This window comes from Oryctolagus cuniculus, chromosome 11, assembly GCF_964237555.1.
Source record: "Oryctolagus cuniculus chromosome 11, mOryCun1.1, whole genome shotgun sequence".
Classification (NCBI taxonomy): Eukaryota; Metazoa; Chordata; class Mammalia; order Lagomorpha; family Leporidae; genus Oryctolagus; species Oryctolagus cuniculus.
Genome location: NC_091442.1, coordinates 44,915,396 through 44,936,558, shown reverse-complemented (window position 1 = coordinate 44,936,558; position 21,163 = coordinate 44,915,396). Strand labels below are relative to the sequence as shown.

The 21,163-nt window shown below is 55.0% G+C and overlaps 2 protein-coding genes across 5 annotated transcripts in view; both read right to left on the bottom strand.

Annotated features, from left to right (window-relative positions):
• Positions 1 to 785: 785 nt before the first annotated feature.
• Positions 786 to 4,162, bottom strand: INSM1 (INSM transcriptional repressor 1). The gene has a single exon (XM_017342176.3). It carries the CDS (start codon positions 3,577 to 3,579, stop codon positions 1,987 to 1,989), a length of 1,593 nt encoding a protein of 530 aa, XP_017197665.2. The 5' UTR covers positions 3,580 to 4,162; the 3' UTR covers positions 786 to 1,986.
• Positions 4,163 to 10,556: 6,394 nt separating this feature from the next.
• Positions 10,557 to 21,163, bottom strand: part of CFAP61 (cilia and flagella associated protein 61) — a 252,953-nt gene continuing 242,346 nt past the window's right edge. For all 4 annotated transcript variants that reach the window (XM_008256339.4, XM_051845334.2, XM_008256341.4 and 1 more), the window contains 2 exons: positions 16,403 to 16,493; positions 10,557 to 10,765 (listed from right to left, as the gene is read on the bottom strand). In XM_008256339.4, the coding sequence (XP_008254561.2) occupies positions 10,565 to 10,765; positions 16,403 to 16,493 (292 nt within the window). In that variant the 3' untranslated portion in view covers positions 10,557 to 10,564. The remainder of the gene's footprint in view (positions 10,766 to 16,402; positions 16,494 to 21,163) is intronic.

Genomic DNA, 21,163 nt, shown 5'->3' with positions numbered 1-21,163 from the left:
CAGCTCAGTAATCGGATGTTTCAAAGACAGGAAAACAAGCTCAAAATGTTCGCTGGATTTGTTCTTCCAAGAGCTGAGAGCCACGTAACTGGAAACATTGTAATTACCTGCTATTAAATTTGATGTCCCAAACAGATGGTATCCCGTGTCCCCCAGACTTGGTTGCTCACCCCAACCCCAGTTGCTTCACTTCAGTTGCATCCCAATGTGGATTGGTTTGCTTCCCTCTCTGGGAGCTTGGGGTGGGGAATCTGACCGTAAAATCATGTCTACTTTTTTCTAGTGGATTCTCCTCCCCCCCCCCCCCGCCCAACCCGGGGAGGGGTGGGGGTGAGAGTGGGGTGGGTCCAGACCCACTTTATTTCTTTGGGAGTCGCAGTTATACTGAAACCCGTCTTGTCGAGTCGCAGTTACACTGAAACTCGTCTTGTTGGGAAAGAAAAGCTTTGCTATATTAAAGGGGTGCTCCAGCGGCTTCCTGGTGGCCTTCGTCCAAACCCAGCTTCCAGGACCTCTGCAAGGGCCCCGGGGTTGCTTCCGCAGGGTTGCTTCTGGGGCCACAGGGACAGGGTCCAACCCTCAACAACCAGGACACGGGAGAGGGTGCCGGCGGTTTTCTCTCTCTCTCTCTCTCTCTCTCTCTTCTCTCTCTCTCTCTCTCTCTCTATAAAAAATAAATAAATAAATAAAAACAAAGACAGCTGCAGGAAATCATCATGGGAAGCTCTCTTCCAATCTGTGTTGGACCCCAGGGAGGCAGAAATGAACACACCACACCTTGACTTTGAAAATATTTTATTTGAATAGTAAATAGTTATACAGTTGAAACAGTTCTATTGAAGCTTTCTATAAATAGCTAACAATTAAGAAAATAATGTATGTAGAAAAGAGATTGCATTTAAAAGTAAGAGCTGTCGGTCGTACTAGGGCCGAGGGAGACCCTCCAAGCAGGATAAAATGGGAGGTTGTCTGTAATTCACTCCGATAGGTATAAAAGTTAAAACTTTTTTTCCCGCAGATCCCTTTAGCAAAAAGCTGTCTTGTAAAATGCACAGTGAAATGTCAAGAGTGACAGGGGCCAGGGAAAGCGCACCAAAAAAAAAAATTTGCAATCAAATAATATCATAATCTCCATAATTAATATAAATAAATAAAGAATAAATAACAATTCTTCGTAAATCAACATATACGTGTAGAGGGAATGATACGTAGAAAGAAGTCCTACCCCCAACACAGATGATCACCCCCCCACAAAAAAAAGTCTCACTTGAAATACTGAGGCAGTTACTACAGCATCTTAGGAAAGTCCCTTCCCTTCCCCCCACACCCCCCAAAAAAAATCCCAAACAGACAACAGTTCAAGGCATTTGTGGCTATACTAAAGAAAACTCGTTTCTTTTTTTAAGCGATTTGATTGGTTCACATACAAAAAGGTAAAGCCAGACTCCAGCAGTTCACAAGCCATAATAAAGCTAAATTGTGTGGGGGAGTTCGGTTTACAGCCTGTGAAATATAAAGGCATTGATTCCTCCAGATTCACCCCAAAACAACCCGTAGGCTACACACACGCGCACACACACACACACACACACGCAGAGCAGAGCTTGGCAGGAGAGCAAACCGCAAGTCTAGACCAGGGACACACAGAACACTAGCAAGAAAAAACAGCTTCTCCCCCTCGCCGGGGAGCGCGCCCCCCGACCCCGAGACCCCCACCCACCCACACCGCGCACGCAAACACCGCGACTCCCGCTGCGCCGCGACAGAAGCCAGGGCTGGAGGCACCACGCGAGAGGAGGGTCGGGGAGGCGTCCCAGCGAGAGGATGCGGATTACTGTCACTCCACACCGAGAGGAGCGGAGACGGCACCTGTCCCTCCCGGAGCGGCCGCGGGGCAGGGGCGCCGCTCTCTTTTGCGGGTCTCCAAGCGAAGGCACAGTTCTGGGCACCCGGGGGGTGGGGTGGGTGTGGACCGGGGCGCGCGCTCTAGCAGGCCGGACGCACGGGCACCTGCAGGAGGATCACCTGTCTGTTCTCGGACGGGTGGCACTTGTTGATGTGCCGCGTGAGGCCCGGCGAGCTGTAGAAGGTGGCCGGGCAGTACTTACAGGGGAACACCTGGGCGGCGTGCAGCAGGCGCAGATGGCGCTCCTGGGCGCCCTTGCTGGGGAACGTCTCCCCGCACACCGGGCACAGGTGGCACTCGGCGGACGCACCCAGGCCCAGCACGCCGGCCGCCTCGCCGTCGCCGGCCGCCTCCTGGGGCGCCTTCTCTTCGGGCCCGGGGTACAGGGCTAGTAGGTCCTCGGCCGGGGGTGCCGGCGGCGCGCCCTTGGCCTGCAGAGCCTGGTGGTGGGCCAGCAGGTGCTTGCGCAGGTAGGCCTGGCGGCGGAACTTCTTGGCGCAGTGGTGGCACTCGTAGAGACCGTCCTCCGAGCCCGATTCGGAGACGCCGCCGGGGCTCGGCGTGTCCCGGTCGCTGCCGCCGCCGCCCAGCGTCTCCCGCGCCTCGGCCCTGGCAGCAGCAGCCTCGGGCTCTGGCGCGCGGGCGGCGGCGGCGGCTGCGGGCGCGGGCCGCGGTTTGTGCCAGCGGCGGTGCGAGGCCAGGTTGGCGGGGCAGCTGAAGACCTTGGCGCACTCCGGGCAGCGGTACTCCACGCGCACGATGCGCGAGCACTTGTGCTGCGCCAGCGCGAACGGGTCGGCATACTCCTCCTTGCACAGTTGGCAGATGAACTCGCCCAGGGGCCGCGCAGCACCCCCGGCGCGGCCGCGCGGCGCCTCCACCGGGCCCTCCTTGATCTTGAGCCCCAGCACGGGCGATGTGGTCACCTCGTCCTCGAAGTGCAGCTTGCGGATGGCCTTGGGCTTCTTGGCGCCGGAGGCCTTGGCTGCCTTGGCTGGGGGTTCCGCGGCGGCGGCGGCGGCGGCGGAGGAAGAGGAAGGGGGCGCGGGCCGCTTGCCCGGGGGCCGCAGGGCGGCGGCGGCGGCGGCGGGGGGCAGCGGGGGTCCGGGCCCCGGGCCGCGAGCCGCCTCGGCGCCGGCCGAGAACGCCGTGCCCATCTTGAGCTCGGCGGGCGCGAACAGCAGCGCGTCGCCGCCGCAGGTGCCACCGCCACCAGCGCCGTTCGCGCCGCCACCGCCGCCTCCGCCTCCTGCTCCTAGCAGCGCGGCGGGCGTGGGGAAGGACTCGGCGGACACCGGCGAGCCGAGGTTGAAGCTGCGCTCGAAGTACTTGTGCTTCTCGTGCTCGCGGCTCACGGGCCGCGTGGGGCTGTAGAGCGGTGCCGGGTGCGCGGCCTCGGGGTTGCCGAAGTGTGCGGCCCGCGGGCCCGGCGGTGGTGGCGGCGGCGGGCCCGGCGCGCAGGCGAGCGCGGCGGCGAGCGCCGCATGGGCGCGCTCGGCGGACGGCGGCGGCGGCAGTGACCCCGGCCCGGGGCTCGGTGCTGGGGGCTCGGCGCGAGCGCCCCCGCAGCCGGGCGAGAGCAGCAGCGCGTGGTCGCCGTCCTCGCCGCCGCGGACCCGGTAGGACACGGGCGTGGACTTCTTGCTGCGTTTCACCAGGAAGCCGCGGGGCATGTTGGCGCGGCGCTAGGGCCCGGCAGCCGGCTCGCTCTCACCTCCGCGCTCGACCCCGGCGGCCCTCAGTGCCCCCGGCCCATGGCCCGGGCGCGGCGGCTGCGGAACTCGCGTGGCGTCGGAGGCGGCCCGGCCCGGCTTTGCGGCCCGCACGCGCGTCCCTGTCCCCTGGCCCGGGAGCCGCTCCCTTTTAACGGGGGGAGGGGGCCATTGTTCTCGCCTCCCGCTTTCCCCGGAGCCAATCAGCGCGCCCGCAGCTCCTCCGCCCGGCGGGGTGGGAGGGCGCCGGAGTGGCAAAAAGGGGGCCGGCACTCGGGGGTCGCCCGCTAGGTGCGGCAGATGTACCTGAGGGCGCGGGACCCCCGCGCGCGCCCCGCGGCCGCCCCGCCCGGGCCAGGCACACGCCCGGCCCCGCCTCCCTTCACGGTCTGCTGCTCCTCTATGGGGAGGCGCACGTGCCTGGGCTTTGTGTCTCTCCTCCGGGGGGCGCGGAGCCGCCAAATGGGCCCGTCCGTCAGCACGACAATGCGCGCCCCCCTCCCGCGCGCGGATTACGCGCGGGTCGCGAGCAAAATAGCAACAAAGGAGGAGAAGGGCTCCAAATATGTCAGGAGGGCTCCGGGCGCGAGCTGGAGCCCGGGATGTTGGGGGGGGGGTTGCGCGCGCGGACTGCGTGGGTGTGGGGTGGGCACACGCCGCCTCGGGCGCGGCAGCTCTGCGTGGCGTGCGGGGAAAGAAACCGCGCGTCGAACATAGCTGCAAAGTCCGTGCGGCCTGAGCCCTGGCCAGTGCCTCTGACGGCGTGGCCCGAGCGGCCCGGGGTCCTCGTGGCAATCGTAGCCCGAGTTGCGGGCGTGGAGAGACTGGGCTGCAGCCGAGGGCGGCTCTGGTGCGCGCAGCTCCAGGACATGTCTCTCTGGAGTTTGAGAAAACAGTTGGTAACGCGCTTCCTTGCGTCGCGGGAGCGGGAGGCGAGCTGGGCCAGGTTCCAAGAGGGATTGGAATTTCGGAACTTTTATTTTGGGGTGGTGGGGGGATAAATCCCCCCCCACCGCGCGCCCCGAGCCTCCGCGAGGCCCGGAGCCGGGTCTGGCCGGGTACTCCGCCGCGTGCGCCCCTGTGAAGTTGGTGCCCGCCCTCCCCGCGCGGCCTCATGCATTTTCATTCCTAGCGGGCATTTTGTCTGTCGGTTGACATCAGATGCTAAATCAAGGGCTCCAATCAAGGCGCTGCGGAATAAAGGGGCCGCCTGTCTGGGCGCAGGCCCCCCCACCCCCAGCCATGCCCCCTTCACCTTTGTGAAGGAAATTAACCTCCCGCTATTGAGCGCCGGTCGCGGCCAATCTGGACGCCAAAGGAGACGCGTGCTGCCCGCCGGGGGGAGGGGGCAATCTGTCCTCCGAGGCAGGCTGCGGCCTGGGAGAGCTCAAGCCGCCGCCCCCGCGCCACCAGGAGTAGACAACGGCGGAGTGCCCCCCTCCCCGGGCTGCGCCCAGAGCCGGCCGGCGGCCTCCAGCCTGCGCCCTGCCCGGCCCCGTGGAAGCACAAAAGACACAAGGCTCCGGGGAAACCTGGCAGAGTCCCACGAGTGCGCGGTGGCCCTGCGCGTCCGCCCCCGGGGAGCGAGCTGCAGAGCCACGTAAAATGTCCTGCGTGCACCGACAGCCCCGCTGGGCTGCCGGGGGAGCAGGCAGAGTTTTCTGCAAAGCTCTGCACAGCCAGCTTGGATTGTCCAGGGGTTTTGCTTAGGCTCAATGCCACTGAAGGTATTTAATTGTTTTTTTGGATTTTCCCTCTGAAAATACCCTGGCGTGAAAATGAAACAGATTTAAGGAAGAAACAGAAACAGAGGAGAGAGAGACAGAGAGAGAGAGACAGAGAGAGAGAGAGAGAGAGAGAGAGAGAGAGAGAGAGAGAGGATATCTGCACGAGTAATAAGTTGTGATGAGGACAGCTGGTGAGGATAGCACATCAAGGGGTTAATCAAGTTGGTTAATCAAGGGGAAAGATAGTTGATGATTTTTATGTTTGTGATTTTGAAAAAGAAAACAACTACACACTGAAAAGAATACGTAGAATGTATTTTCAAAGGTGCCACTCCGGTTGTAAAAATGCTAACTGTGATGAATGCCAGTCCTGAAAAGTTGGAAATCCTGAAGTGAAATTTCTACAATGTATCCGTGACTTTTTTTCCCTCTAAAAGTAACCGACATAATTTCTTTGCTCTTTTGGCACCGATGAAGACGGCTGATGAAATTAGAAGTGGGGAAGGGATTCCGAGACAGCTTTGGCCAATTCTATTTTCTAATCACGAGTCCCATCTGGATTGTGGAATAATGGGGCCAGGGGCTCGGCCCGCGGTCCCTCCCCGGCCAACTGCGGGGTGTTGGAACTTGCATATGTAGTACCGCTTTCAAACAGCTCCCAGGGAGGCTTGGTCACCTTGTGAGTCCATAAGGGATAACAACACCCATAATTGTAATGAACGCGTGGGACAGGGGACGGGACCAACAACCAAAGCCAGAACACAAACCCCAAACAAAACCCCTGCCCCGGAGAATTCAAATCGCTTTCTGAGTTTAGCCAAGGGAATCTATTGAATTCTGTGAAGTTACTGACAGTCAATGGAACCGTTTCTTTTTCTCTTTTTGTGGCTTCTAGTCTTGCCCACGGGAAGGAAATCTGCTCTCAGACTGGTACGGTCAAAAATACACGGAAACTTGAAGGGCACAAGTGTCGGAAACTAATTTCATAACCCAGAGCAGAGGGAGAAGATAAGCTGTCCTCGCGGGCGCACCCCGGCAACCTCGGAGCAGGTGCAGCCGCGCACCGGGTCGTGGAGCTGCGCCACCTCCGTCAGCGTGATTTTCCGAGAATCTGCGCGCCCGCAGGGATGCGGACCTCAGGTCGAGACGTTTGTCTTCCTCTGGGAGTAGCCAGGCGCCACCACACTGCTGCGCTCCCGCGGCCGCCCTTGGCGCACTGCGACTCCGAGTAGGGGCTGCACGCAGCTGCGCCGGGGGGGGTCTGGGGGGGGGGGGATTTGGGGAATTGCTTGTCCCCTTCGAGGGGGCTTCCAGAGAGTCGGTGAGCAAACGGAACCAAAGCTGGACACCCCCCGGAGTCCCTTCCAGTCTACGTGCGATTCCGCCCTTCCCTGCGGGCTCCTGGGAAAATCCGGGGGGCCCCCTCGCTTCGCGTCCTGGCAGCCCCCGCGGCGGGTTCCTTTTCCGACGACTGCGGAGGAGCTGGGGGCCGCAGGCACTCCCAAGCTCTCCAGTCTAGTTGTGCGAAACTGCAGTCGGGGCGCGCGCCAGGGTTCACTGGGTCCCCCACCCCCACCCCACTCCCGGCTCGAGACTCCTGGGAGTTTCTAGAAAGGACGAAGCTTGAAAATGAGCGCTAAAGCGGGGGAGTTTGGTCGAGGAATGGGGCTTCTAGGGTTGTCCAGGGCTGCCCCTGAACACAGGGGGAGGATCAGTGGGTTGGTAGTCTCACCCTACGGCAGGGGGACTGCTTTGGAGACGCCAGCAGAATTTATCCGTGTCCCCCCTCCCCAGCCCCACTCTGACAAGGACCCCTCGCTTGGCTTCCCAGAGACACCCACCCTCGACCCTCGGTCCCCGCGCCTCGCCGCCGCCAGGTCCCGGGAGGGGGCCCGCGCCCCTGGGCTCTGTGCGCGCCAGACCCGAGCCCGGGAGAGGCTTTGTGTTTGCAGGAATGAGGGGTTGTTGTGTCAGCCCCAGGGGCACGCGAGAGACACGCGCAGCCCGCCCGCCGCCCCGCCCGGCACGGCCTCCAGGCACCTTCCGGGCCCCCCGCCCGCGGGCCGTCGCCTTTGTTCGGCACATTAGCATAAAGCTGCCATGGATCTCCCGTTTAAATAATTCCACACAAAAGGAGAGTGCATGAAAGAGAGCGAACAAGGGGGAATCCGCGAGGCAGCGCCTTGCGCCTGGCGCGGGAGGGCCCGCGCTCCAGCATTTGCTGCCCCTCGAGGTTCGGGAGCCCCCGGCAATCTGCTGCGCGCCCCCTACCCGGCCGGCCGCCGCCTTAAGGGTCCCGAGCGTGCCGTCGGGGCCGCCGCGCGCTCGCTTTAGTGCCTTCGTGGCTATTTGTTCCTGCCTCGGGTGGCAAGGGGGCTGGCCCGAAGCTGGGTGCCGGCAAGAGCTGGCCAGGGCGACGCCAGGAAATGTGGGGAAGCCGTGACCCGAGCCCTGCATGCGTGCGGGGCCGGCGCTTGGACGCGCGCAGGGTGACTTTGAACATGAGGGCGCTGGAGTGGTTCGTGTCCACGCGCGCGCTGAGCGGCGCGGCCTCCAGCCTTGCGCGCTCTGGCTGGGGAGATGAACCGACAAACCCGAATAGAGAAGCGACCGCAAAGGCCGCGGCTACCCCAGTTTCCTCCGCAGCACGCAGGCCTCCACTCCAGCTTTGCTACCCCAGGGTAGACAACGAGGCCGCCGGGCTCCCGGGGGAGGCAGAAGGGGATCAGCTTTTGCCTTGTCTTGGGTTCGGGCCCTTGGGTGTAGAGTGTACCAGTCAAGTGCTGTCCCTTCACCGTCGCCTCCCCCCACTCTCCTCGCTCCCCTCCCCTTCCTTCCTACACCTGCCCCTGCGTCTCCCTCTCTCCTCCGCTCCCCCCCACCTCTCTCGCTCTCCTCTCCACGTCCCTTCCCCCTCCCTCTCTGCCCCCCAGCCCCGCTCCCCACCCCCTCCCTGCAGGCCAACGTGTGTTATTTTATTTGTCTAGAGAGAGCCTATTTGTTCAGTGATGTGTGGCCTCCTGGTCTCCTGCTTTAATGGGGACCGCCGAGGCTTGGTTTCGGCGAACATTAGCATACAGCTGCCCGGCTCCGCGCCCGGCCCGGCTCACTTTATCCCGGCCTTATCAGCGCTTCTTCTCTCAACCAGAAAACAATCAACAGCTCCTCGCACGCCGCGACTCTCCAGCCCCTCTCTGCTTCTTGGCTGAACACTCGATCACCCGGGTGCCCTCCCTCTCTCTCCCCCTCGCCCCCTCTCCCCAGGGTAAATATTGATGGGCTGCTTTTACATCTTAAACCTCCACGCGGGGTCCCCCCACCCCCACCCCTACCCAGCCCACAACTCCGTTGCATTTTCCCTTGGCCTTCCTGTGATATGCGGGTGCAATAAAACCTCTCAGGGCCATGTCTGCGTTTTTCTAATCCGACATCAGCCTTGCTGGGCATCCGTAAGGCAGAGTTGTCGAATGTGATTTAGGGGAAAGAAAACTTTGGAAAATCAACTCCGGTATTTTCTTGGCAGACTTCTTGGCTTGAGAGGACAGAATTCTGAGATCAAGGCCGAGAACCAGAGATGTCTCAGATCTGGCAGGGACTTGAAACATTCACCCGTCTCCTGCACACCGAGCCAGGTGCAGCTGGGGTCTCTGGGATGCCCTTTCTTTTACATGTCTTTATCATCAGCCAAATTTTCCTTGTTAAGCCCTTAAAGCAGCCCTCTACCAGCTAGGACCAACTGGTCTACTTATTCTCAGGGCACCTGCAGCGAGATCCTGAAACTCATAGTAGTAGAATCAGTGGGTGATGATGCAGCCGGGACGCTGCGTCTCCTGGGTTCAGGCAGTGGCCCACTTGATCGCAGTGTGTGAGACAAGAACCACAGCAACATCAGTATTGTGGGGGCCAACACATGTTCTGGATATTTCCAGATCGTCTCAGACCACTTCAGAAAAGGCCGCGCGGGGAAACCGGGGCCATCCCAGCTGTCTGTGGTTCCGTACTGAGGGTGGCGTTGTCGTCGGGGGTCGCTTCTGTGTGCCTGGGGACTTTATGAAGGCAATACTTGGTCACAGGCGTCCTGACTGCCCTGTGTAACTGTGGTGTTTCTGTCAGCACTGGCACAGACGCTGGCTCCCGCTGCCGAGGCGCCTGACCCAGGGCCCTCCAGGGAAAGGCAGAAGGTGCCTGCAGTGTGGCTCCACGTGTGTGCCGGGGACCGGAGTGGCTGTATCCTGCTCAGGCTACACCGTCTGTGCGACGGCTGCCCCCCTCCCCCCAGCACTCCCGAACCCCATCCTCCATTTGCGCAGAATGTGAAGGAATTAGTGGCGTTCATCGCTTCTGCCTGCCTTGCAAGACCCACAGTCCAGTGTTCTGGAACAATCATTTCTTTTTTGAGAAGTACTGCCTGTACAGTTCCGTCATCGTAATCCAGCCAGCCCTGACTTTTCCTTCAAATAGCTGGGTCATCTTTGTAATTGTGCCCAACTTTTGTTAAATGTTAACGTAAATACCAATTTTAAAAAAAAGCATGAACTGAAACTGTGTTTATGAAAACCAATGGTAAGCCTTGCAGGTAAAAAAAAAAAAGTGACACTACTTAACAATAAGAGACCCAAATAACTGAAAAAAAAAAATCTGACATGTTCCTACAGGTCTCAGAGCCTATGCATATTCTAAGGGGCAATTAATTTGGAAGAGGGGCGCTTGTAACAGAGACCTCAGTTGCAAAGCAACAGTGCGAAGGGTGGAAGGATAAGGAACTGGATTGATTCCCTGCCACCATGCTACCACCTAGAACCTTCGTGTGCGCCCCTCCAGCCTCTGGGGCCTCGGAGCCTTTCCTCTCTGAAGACCTGGAACGTGAGGCAGAAAGAGGGTTCATGCCACAATCTATGCCGTAGCGGGTACAGGGTTAATCTCTCAGCATCTGTTGGCCAATTTTCCATTCTGGGATGGTGATTTTTTTTCTTTCTTTTTTAATCACTCACAGCATTTCTCTCCCCCGGCACCGGGTACACAGAGTCGGCGGCAGAACGCTGTAGGACCGCACAGCAAATCACGCTCAGGGTTACAAAGCAAGTTTTACACCGGGGAGACCTCGTGTTCCTGCTGAAATGCAAGAACCTGTGCCTGGAGATCTGTCCGCGGCCGTGCGCCACCTACTGGAGCGACGGGAAACCACGGGCCCGGGACAGGGGACCGAGCAGGTGCGTCCCCTACACGATGCCCGGCCACGCGTACATGGGCAGGTGGTAATGGTTGTAGTGCAAGTAGTCCAGGATGCTCCTCTCCACCAGGGGCTTGTAGATGGTGTCCTCGAAGACCCTCTGTAGGTATTTCTTGGGCTTCTCACTCAACTCGATCTCCTCATCTTCTATCTGCCGGGCCAGCTCTACCAAGGAGGGAAGTTGCTCCTCCTGGAAGACACGGTAGGGAGGGGACCGCCATGGCGGGGTGGGTTAGCTCTCGTGCAGAGGGGCGGTGATCCGTTCCCCAGGGCGGGAGTGTGTGCATATATATATATATATATATATATTCCCAGACTTTTAGATATTATTTGTGTGTATGTGCGGAATATGACAGAATGCAAAATTTGTGACTGTAAGCTTTTTTGGGTGTGCAGTAACAGCAGGTACATGCATCCACGCTATGGTCGGGTCACCACCACCTCCCATCTCCAGCTTCTTGCGTCTTGGCCACGGCAAACTTGGGACCCTCCGGGCACTAACAACAACTCCTGCCCCCCAGCCCTCCCTCTCCCAGCCCCTAGAACTATCAGCCACCTTCCTGTCTCTATGGGGTCTGGTGACTCCGGGTGTCTGGTGTGAGTAGAATCATGCAGATTCTTTTTGTAACTGGGGCATGCCACTTGGCAGAGGGTCTTCCCCAGCGTTGGTCACCTTAAAAACCCTCACGTCCCAGCTAAGACTCATCCGTAGCTCATGCTGGTATTAAAAACAAGACAGACCGTGCCAGCAAACTCCTGCGTGCTTTACTGTACTTGGTTACAACCCCTAAGAGAGAGGATTTGACAGCCTTCAATACATTGTTGACAAACTCCAATGTCGTGGGTATCTTTCAAGATGGAGCTCAGAGAATAGAAAGGGGTTGGAAGTTAAGACGCCTACAATCACACCTAAAATCTAATAGAGGTTTTCCAGCATTTTATTATAGTAATTTTCAAGCCATAGGGACAAGCTCACAGATCTGGGCGTGCACACACACACACACAGACACCCCTGGGTCCTGCAGTTAACCCTTCACTGGCTGTCCTCACCACTCTTCTGCCCACCCACAGCAGGGCTGTCCTAAGGAGCGCTTGCCCCAGGGCTGGGTTGAGCTGTGTGGCTGTCTGACCTCAAAGGAAGAGTCATATGGACTCTGCTGGTGTATTTATTTCAACTTCCAACAATTCTTTTTCTTTTGAACAGAACAAACCAAAAAAAGAAGTGGATTATCAGCAGGGTTCTCCTGGATCATTGATTTGTCAATAGTGAGAACGAACAGATAGAAAAATTGATTCAAGCTTCGATGGAGGTTTAATGCAATCGGCACTTGGTTGTTTAAGCAAGACAAGATGAGGTGTTGGAGATTCTACACTGGGAAGACCAGTGTGTGTGTGTGGGGGGGCGCACAGGGATTCAGATTCAAATCAGCTCAACAGAGGTTGTGAGAGGGCAAAAGGCCACTGATGCCCATAACGAATTCTTGCAGGTGCTGAAGACTCTGATGCCACCAGCTCCCTGGCCCCGCTGATATATTCTGCAACGGAGATGAGCTTGGTTCTTTCTGCCTTAATTTTCCCGGAGAATTTTTTCTGCCTTTCTTCTTCCTTCTTTTCTTTTTAAAGATTCATTTATTTACTTGTAAGGGGGAGAGAGAGAGAGAGAGATCTTCCATCTACTGGTTCACTCCCCAAATGGCCCCAATGGCTGGAGCTGGGCCCATCTGAAGCCAGGAGCCAGGAGCTTCTTCCGGGTCTCCCACATGGATGCAGGGGCCCAAGCACTTGAGCCATCTTCCACTGCTCTCTCAGGCGCATAAGCAGGAGCTGGATCGGAAGTGGAGCAGCCAGGACTCAACCCGGCACCTGCCCCTATGGGATACTGGCATCTCAGGCGGAGGTTTACTTCTCTGCTCCTCAATGCCAGGCCCCTTTCCTGGAGAACTGTGTCAAACTTACACAAGGACAGTGACCTCACTTAAATGCTGGGGATTTCAGGCTCATGGCTGTGTGATGCTGTTCTGATGCGGGGTGAGCAGGGTGAAATCACAAAGTGGAACTGTCCGGTTTATCTAAGAAGAAACTGCTCGGGACTGTTGGCAGCTTCTCGTGCACTTGCCGCTCCTGTGGGACCTCTCATGGTGTGACCCGGGGCCCACTAGAATCACTTCCCTCCACTGTACCATGTATAGTATGCCTCCTCTTGGAGCCGGTGCTGTGGCAAAGTAGGTTGAAGACCCGGTTCGTGTCCCGGTTGCTCCACTTCTGATCCAGCTCTCTGCTGTGGCCTGGGAAGGCAGCAGAGGATAGCTCGGGTCCTCGGGCCCCTGCACCCTTGTGGGAGACCCGGAAGAAGCTTCTGGCTCCTGGCTTTGGATCAATGCAGCTCTGGCCTTTGCGGTCATTTGGGGAGTGAACTAGCGGATGGAAGACCTCTCTCTCTCTCTCTCTCTCTCTCTCTCTCTCTCTGCCTCTCCCTCTCTCTCTCTCTGTGTGTAACTCTTTCAAGTAAATAAATAAATCTTTAAAAAAAGAAGAAATTAGGTAGTATGATGCCTCTCACATTGTTTTTCTTTCTCAAGACTGTTTTGGTTATTTGGAGTCTTTTGTGTTTCCATATGAATTCTGCAGTTGTTTTGAATTTCTTTGAAGAGTGACATTGGAATTTTGAGAGACTGTATTGAATCCGTAGATTGTTTTGGATATATGGACATTTAAGCAATATTAATTTTTCTACCCCATGGCCACAGGATATCTTTTGATTTACTGTATTATCTTCAGTTTAGTTCATCGATATTTTATAGTTTTTAATATACAGACCTTTACCTCTTTGAGTTTACTAAGTATTTTTAAAAGGTATATTTATGTATTATCTATTTGAAAGGCAAAAGGTTAGACATAGAGAGAGAAAGACCCACACACATAGAGAACAGAGATCTTCCATCTGCTGGTCCACTTCCCACATGCCTGCAGAAACCAGAGCTCGGCCAGGCCAAAGATAAGAGCCGGGAACTCCACCCAGGTCTCTCACTTGGGCAGCTAGGATGCAAGTGTTGGTTCATCATCCACTGCCTTCCCAGGTGCATTGGCAGGAAGCCGGATCAGAAGCACAGTCGCTGGGACTCAAACCAGCACTCTAATGTGGGACACAGTGAACCCACTGGGCCACCCCCCCCCCCCAGTCTTCTTTACAAATGCTATTGTAAATGGGATTGTTTGTTAATTTCCCATCAGGTCTTTTGGCGATCCACCGAGGGTTTTCTAGATTTAAGATCACATTGTCATAGAAACCATTTCAGGTCTTCGTTTCCTGTTCGGTTGCCTTTTATTCATGTACTTTTCTCGCATAATTGCTCTGGCGAGGGAGCAGGGGCCTTCTTGTCTTGTCCCGATTTTAGAAAGAATAAAAAAGCTTTCAAATTCTCACTGTTGAATATGATGCTAGCTGTGGACTGGTGAAAATGTGACCTCAACTGTGTTGGAAACATTCTTTCTATACCTACATTTATTGAGAGTTTTGTAACGGATGTGTTTTGCCAGACCTTTCTCTGCATTTACTGAGACAATCAGAATTTTCATCTCTCTAGGGCGATGTTTTCAGGTTTGCCTGCATCTACTTTGTAGACTCTGGTGGGACTTCATTTCTTTTCATGACTGAGTACTGTTCCACTGTGTGCTTAGGACACGGTGGTTTATCCCTGGATCTCTTGGTGGGTGTCTGGCGGCTTTGAAGTCCATGTACATGAATTCATCTGGATGCCTCTTTTTTTTAATTTTACATTTTTACTTTTTTAAAAGATTTATTTTATTTATTTGAAAGTCAGTTACACAAGAGAGAATGGAGGCAGAGAGAGAGAGAGAGAGAGAGAGAGGTCTTCCATCTGCTGATTCACTCCCCAACTGGCTGCAACAGCTGGAGCTATGCAAATCCAAAGCCAGGAGCCAAGAGCTTCTTCCGAGTCTCCCACGCGGGTGCAGAGGCCCAAGAACTTGGGCCATCCTCCACTGCTTTCCCAGGGCATAGCAGAGAGCTGGATCAGAAGTGGAGCAGCTGGGACTTGAACCAGTGCCCATATGGGATGCCGGCACTGCAGGCGGCGGCTTTACCCGTTTCACCACAGTGTTGGCCCCAGGATGCCTCTTTCTGTTCTTTTGAATGTACACCTAGGAGCACGGTGGCTGTTTCCCACAGCAGCTGCACAGTGTTGCATTCCCAACAGGAATGTGCAAAGATTCTGGTTTTTCCACACTCTGACACTTGCTGGTCTCCCCCCCCCCCCCCCCCCCCGCAGCCATCCTCGTGGGTATGAAGTGCTACCTCACGGCAGTTCCGATTTTTATTTCCCTAATGATCAATGATGTTGAGCATCTTTTCTTGTAACCTGGTGTACATCTGGACTCCTGCTTTTATCTTGGGATAAAAATCACCCTATTCATCTATTCTTACATGCAAGTAGCACACTTTCTTGGTTGCTGGTGTTTTGTAGCAAGTTTTGCAATTGAAAAGTGGGAGTATTCTAACTTTGTCCTCCCCTGCCCCATTCTGAGATAGCTTTGACTATTTGGAGTCTTTTGCATTTCCACAAGAATTTAGGATTGTGTTTGGATTTTTATAAAAATGCTCTCGGGATTTTGATAAGGTTGCACTGGATCTGTAGATCATGTGGGTTTTTATTGGACATCTTTTTTCTTTAAAGATTTATTTATTTGAAAGGCAGAGTTAGAGAGAGAGAGAGAGAGAGAGAGATCTTCTATCCTCTGTTTTACTCCTCAGATGGCTGTGACAACCAGGGCTGGACCAGGCAGAAGCCCTGAGCGAGGAGCTTCATCTGGGTCTCCTATGTGGGTGCAGGGGCCCAAGCACTTGGGCCATCCTCTGCTGCTTTCCCAGGTGCATTAGCAGGGAGCTGGATTGGAAGTGGAGCAGATGGGACGTGCTGGCATCACAGGTGGCAGCTTTACCTGCCAAACCACAACACCAGCCCCTTTTATTGACATCTTAACCATAGGAAGTCTTTTTTTTTTTTTTTTATTGTCTGGAAAGGCAGAGTTCCACCTCGGTTGCCTACACCTCAGCAACCACAAGGCTTGTGGAAGCGGCGGTGGAGATGATGCAGGAACTGCCCACTTAGACCGCGGGAGCTGACTGGGGTCCCGGCCGTTTTGGGGTGAGGTAGGAGAAGATGCTAGCGTGGGTACTGACCACTCTCTGAGCACAGATGCTAACCTTCTGAGCTCTGCTAAGGACGCCAGTATGGGAAGAAACAGTTTAAAGCTTTACACAACAGGGTCAGGGTTCTAGCTGAGAATGGGGAACCTGGGACAGGCAGCCCAACTTCTAGTTCATTCTGCATTGCTTTGAGAATCGAGTCTCTTTACAATAAAGGAGTGGGTTTTGACTTCTGGTTGACTTCCCTTTACATTTTTAAGACCACACACACACACACACACACATACACACTCACGCACACACACTCAAAAGGCTGCACACAGACACTAAAGGAATGCATCTTCCTTCTGAGGACAAGTAACTCATATCCAACTTTTCGCCAACCCCATTAGCCGCTCATGACCAGGGAGCTATTTGTAGAGAGGAAAAGGCAAATTCTCACGACTCCCCTCCCCCCATAACGGGATTTAAATCAGATATCTGGCCCTGAGACATCATTGCATAGGTTTCTATACGCAGTAGTTTGTGGACATGGAGTATCGTTGGCTTAAGAAGGCAAACCATAAAATGGGAATGCATTGGGGAAGCCCAAATGACCAACACCTATTAGCTGCTTATAATTCGCAGGGAATAATCCACACACCCATTGATCACCCATACCTTCTGGGAGGCTAAGATCAGGCGTAGCTCCTTTCTGAGATCGATAAACCGATCGTGGAAGAGGGCCAAGCACCATGGCTCCGTGAAGTAGCTGTGGAGGCAAGGAGGTAGTCCGTTAGCTGGCAGCCCTCTCATTATCACTAATAAAGTATTTACCTGCTTTTTTGCCTTTATAAATTACAGTTCTGGTCCCACTGCAATCGTTTGCTCATAAAATGCCTTGTGGAACAGCCTGGCCAATCAATGTTTTAAATGGATGGCCCCGAGGTAAGGCCAGGTTCCATAATTACATTTAAAGTGGTTTAATTCAGAGCTGGGGCAAGACCCGGGGAAGAATCCTGATTTTATCAGGATTTAAAAGCCCGAAGACTTGTGAAAAACCGCGTCTCCAGTCTCTGCCCTCGTTTGACGAAACCAGATTGCAGGATTAACTGAACTGCTGCATAAACAAATTAAATTTGGGGAGACAGTAACACAAATGCTGTTCGTCATTAAGGTTTCTGGATTAATAATGACCAGAAAACCAGGCCGCCGTGGTGGTGCAGCACGGTCTTCGTGCGCGTGTGCCCGTGCTTAATTGAATCTCCTCTGGCAGAGCTGCCCTTTTGCTGAAGGTAGCTTATCTTTGCTAACTTTCCACTGAAAACCGGGCGGAGGCTCTCCTGCCTGGAGAACAGAATGGCCATCTTTTATTTGCAGGTTAGGGCTGAGAAATTAGATGCAGTATTGGAATAACCAACATCATTCACTGGCATTTTAGCTCTTTTGCTTTATTTTAACGCTGTGAGTGCGTGCCTTGGGAAGCCTAGGGTCAGGGGCTGATCTGTTTTGTGGGATTTGCTCTCCTGCAGGTGAGAGTCCGTTGTTTCTGTTCCTGCTGGTGGGTGTCAAGTGTGTGCACGGGGACAGGGGAACCCGGTGCCCCCATGCCCAGCAGCAGCTGCTGTGTCCTGAGCATTAAACTGGTTCTTAGGGACAGAGGTTGGTCTCGGGGTCACCGAAGCCCTGGAGGTGAGTGTGATGGCAGGAGCCTGTGTCAGGACCACCTGGTGCTCACCTGGGTCAGGTATTGCCATCACCAACTCGCCCGACCAGCGTGTGACCCAGTTTCCCACCTAATCGCCCACCTTGTTGTTCAGGGCCTATATTCACCTGACTATGAATGCCACTAACACATACCCCATACTTGCCATGTGCCCAGTGCTCTGGTGGGTACGGAGGAAGTGGGCAGGGACCCCCAAAGACCAACATCCCGGCTACTCATGGAGCTTATGTCTTTGAGATCAATAGGAACTAGACAGTGTGTTAGGGTCCTGCTGATGGGACAGGGAGTTAGCAAAGGCTGGAGGGAAGGGAGAGGCTGAGCCCGGTGGATATCTGGGGGAAAGGTGCAGCAGAGAGGAGGCAATAGCAAGAGCACACGGCCCCAGGCAGGAGGGTGCCCGGCCCGTGCAGGGAGACGGGATGGGGACCCACAGAAGGAGGGAGAAGAGCTCACAGCCATCGCGCCAGCACTCAGCGTGTGTTCAATGTCCACTGGATGCACGGTACCCATTCCACGATCCCTGGCCCTGAGTGGTCTTTCATGAGCTCTGCCTGGCAAATAGGTGGGCAAAGCTCCACAGCCTGCCCCCGATGGCGCGTGTGGAGGAAGAACCAGAGCCATCAGGGGATGCAGGAGAGGCTGGGGAGGACTGCCCGTCTCTGCGGCCCATCGAGGGCACGGGTGCTGTGTTGATGTGTGTCCTGGCTGGGGTTCTGGGCCCTGCAACCCCCGGCCGAGCTCTGACCCATGGGAGCAGGGAACTCAGGTGCTGCAGGAGGGGCGAGGATGGGACCCGCTCGCTGCTCAGCCCTCAGCCCCGACACTGCAGCAGGGCTCTCTCCAGGGTGGCCCCTGCCCCTCAGGCCTCGACAGCTGCTGGACAAGTTGCAGGGAACTGCGGCCTTGCAAACCCCGGCGCGCTGCTGCCTCCTGCATCGGAACCCAGGGACTGGGCCCTTTCACATTTTTTGTCGGCAGGAGAGACAAGGAGGTTTACAGAGCTCTATTCGGATTTTCTGTTTTTCCTCTCTTAAGAAAGAACATTTTGGGTTCTGTTAAAGAAAAGTGTGATAAGGAAAAGGAGCCTTAAAAAAGATGCATGTATTTATTTGAAAGGTAGAGTGACAGAGGGAGAGACAGAGAAAATAAAGACGTCTTCCACCTCCATCCAGGTCTCCCACATGGGTGCAGGGGCCCAAGCACTTGGGCCATCTTCCATTGTCCTGGGAAAGTCTTTTTTTTTTTTTTTTTTAATATTTATTTATTTGAAAGGCAGAGTTACAGAGAAGCAGAGATAGAGAGAGAGGTCTTCCATCCTCTGGCTCACACTGCAAATGGCCAGAGCCGGGCTGATCTGAAGCCAGGAGCCAGGAGTTCCTTCTGAGTCTCCCCTGCGGGTTCAAGCACTTGGGCCATCTTCTACTGCTTTCCCAGGCCATAGCAGAGAGCTGGATCAGAAGTGGAGCAGCCAGGACTCGAACCGGAGCGCATATGGGATGCCAGTGCTGCAGGCAGCAGCTTTACCTACTACACCACAGTGCTGGCCCCTGGGAAAGAGTCTCGAAAGTGAATGACCAAGCTGACTCGTGAAGGCTCCTTCTCGACTACATCGCAGCTTAGGGGTGGTCCCTGGTGACAAGTCACAGAGGGGGCTGAGAGGAGCAAAGGCACTTCAGACCCCAGGAGGGCTGGCCCCGCCACTGAGAGCAGCCCCCCACCCCCTGTCTACCTGCAGTGCCACACTGCTCGCTTCAGGTGACACCCTCAGCCAGGGCGAGGCAGGGACCCCGGGCAGGGTAATCCGCACCCCCACAGCCAGGGGAGCTGGCTGCTGGCTCGCGGGGCTGCTGTGAGGTGAGGACGTTTCAGACGGCGCTGAAAACCAACTGCTTCCTCTCACTAAGAAAACAAACTCAGCCCCCAAATCCACCCAGTGAAGGATCCTGCTTGCAAGCTGATTCCTCACTTCTTACAGAAACTGCTTATCTGGGTAGTGGTTTTTAAAAAGTACTTTAACTTTGTTACTTGAGAGGGAGTGAGCGAGTGAGCCCTGCTCCTCCATGTCCTGGTTCATTCCCAGGGCTGAGGCCTTGAGCCGGGAGGCAGTTTCCACTTTCCACAAGCTTTCCACGCACTCTCTGAGCTTCAGGATGTTAGGAAGGAGTTGTCTGTCCTTTAAGAAAAGCTTAGAGGGGCCGGTGCTGTGGCTCAGCAGGTTAATGCCCTGGCCTGAAGCGCCAGCATCCCATATGGGCGCTGGTTCTAGTCCCAACTGCTGCACTTCCGATCCAGCTCTCTGCTGTGGCCTGGGAAAGCAGTAGAAGGTGGCCTATGTGCTTGGGCCCCTGCACCCATGTGGGAGACCAGGAGGAAGCTCCTGGCTCCTGGCTTCGGATCAGCGCAGCTGCAGCCGTTGCAGCCAGCGGAATGAACCAGTGGATGGAAGACCTGTCTCTCAGTCTGTACCTCTCTCTGTAACTCTTTCAAATAAATAAAATAAATCTTAAAAAAAAAAAAAAAGAAAAGCTTAGAATTACCGACAGAGGGCCAGCTTCCTGTATTCACGGTGCCTAGTGCTATGGAGCAATCAGCTTTGCAAAAATGTTTATTTCCAGGAATGTGAAGGCATTTCAAACAGAGCATAGAAATATGGAATGAAGATATAGTTTATTTTTGGTGCAAAAAAAAAGGTGCACACATAGTTTTTCATGAACTTTTTGAAAACCCTTAATATGCATGGATTTTGGACTTTTTGCACCCCAATAAACTCATCTTTTAATTCAATTTTCCAGGAGCTTTTGCAAGTAACGTGGTATTATGAATTTTAAATAAAAATAAAAAGACACTGACGTCTTTCTGATTTCATATTTAAAAGGGGGAAGACTCAACAGATGTTGTTGAGCAACCTAACTTGCTGGTTGCCTAGAAACAGAAATCTTCAGGAGGTAAGACTGGGCTAGGACACAGTGACAACATAGTTTTGAAGTGTTTGTCAACACCCACCAAATCCCTTCCACACCCCTGTAAGGAAAAGTTACACAAAGTCTCCAGGTGCCAGGTAGAAGATGTTCCTGTCTGTGGAGTTTGCCAGTGGCTGGCTTATTGTGTGTGTGTGTGTCGGGGAGGGGGGGGGGCAGTAGCATTTTCCATCACTTGTGCAAATCCTGTACATTTCTAGGCTGCCCTGGGAGATGTCAGCTCAAGTGGAACCGCACGAACCGCTTCTGGTCAATGAGGCCCAATCATTACGCAATCGATCAGATGCGTCGGGGGCTCACCCTCACCTGGCATTCTGTGTGTTGTGTTTTATCAACACACTCGGAGCTGCTGGTCAAGCTGGCTCAGCCGCTGGCCATGCCCTGGGCTGGGGCAAGCCAATTGGCAGGGACACCCTGGAGGAAGCCACAGCCTCTGGCCTTAGGAAAAAATCCAGCTCATCTGTGGGGAGAGACAGGAGGGCAAACAGTGTCCCTTAAAGGCCTGGCTCCTGCTTCAAGGTCAAAGCCACTGCAGTAGACAACGGGAAAGGAGAGCGGCAGAGCAGCCAGGCTGCATTCTGCACCGTGACCGCGCAGCTCTGCACCAGGGAGAAAAAGAAGGTGGGTGGCCAGAGAAAAAACACCGTTCTTTTCCCAAGATCCCTTTGTTTAATGAAAAGCACTCTGACTTCCTCTTAGTGTGCTAATAGCCAGGTTTTGCTTTTCACACCACTGAGC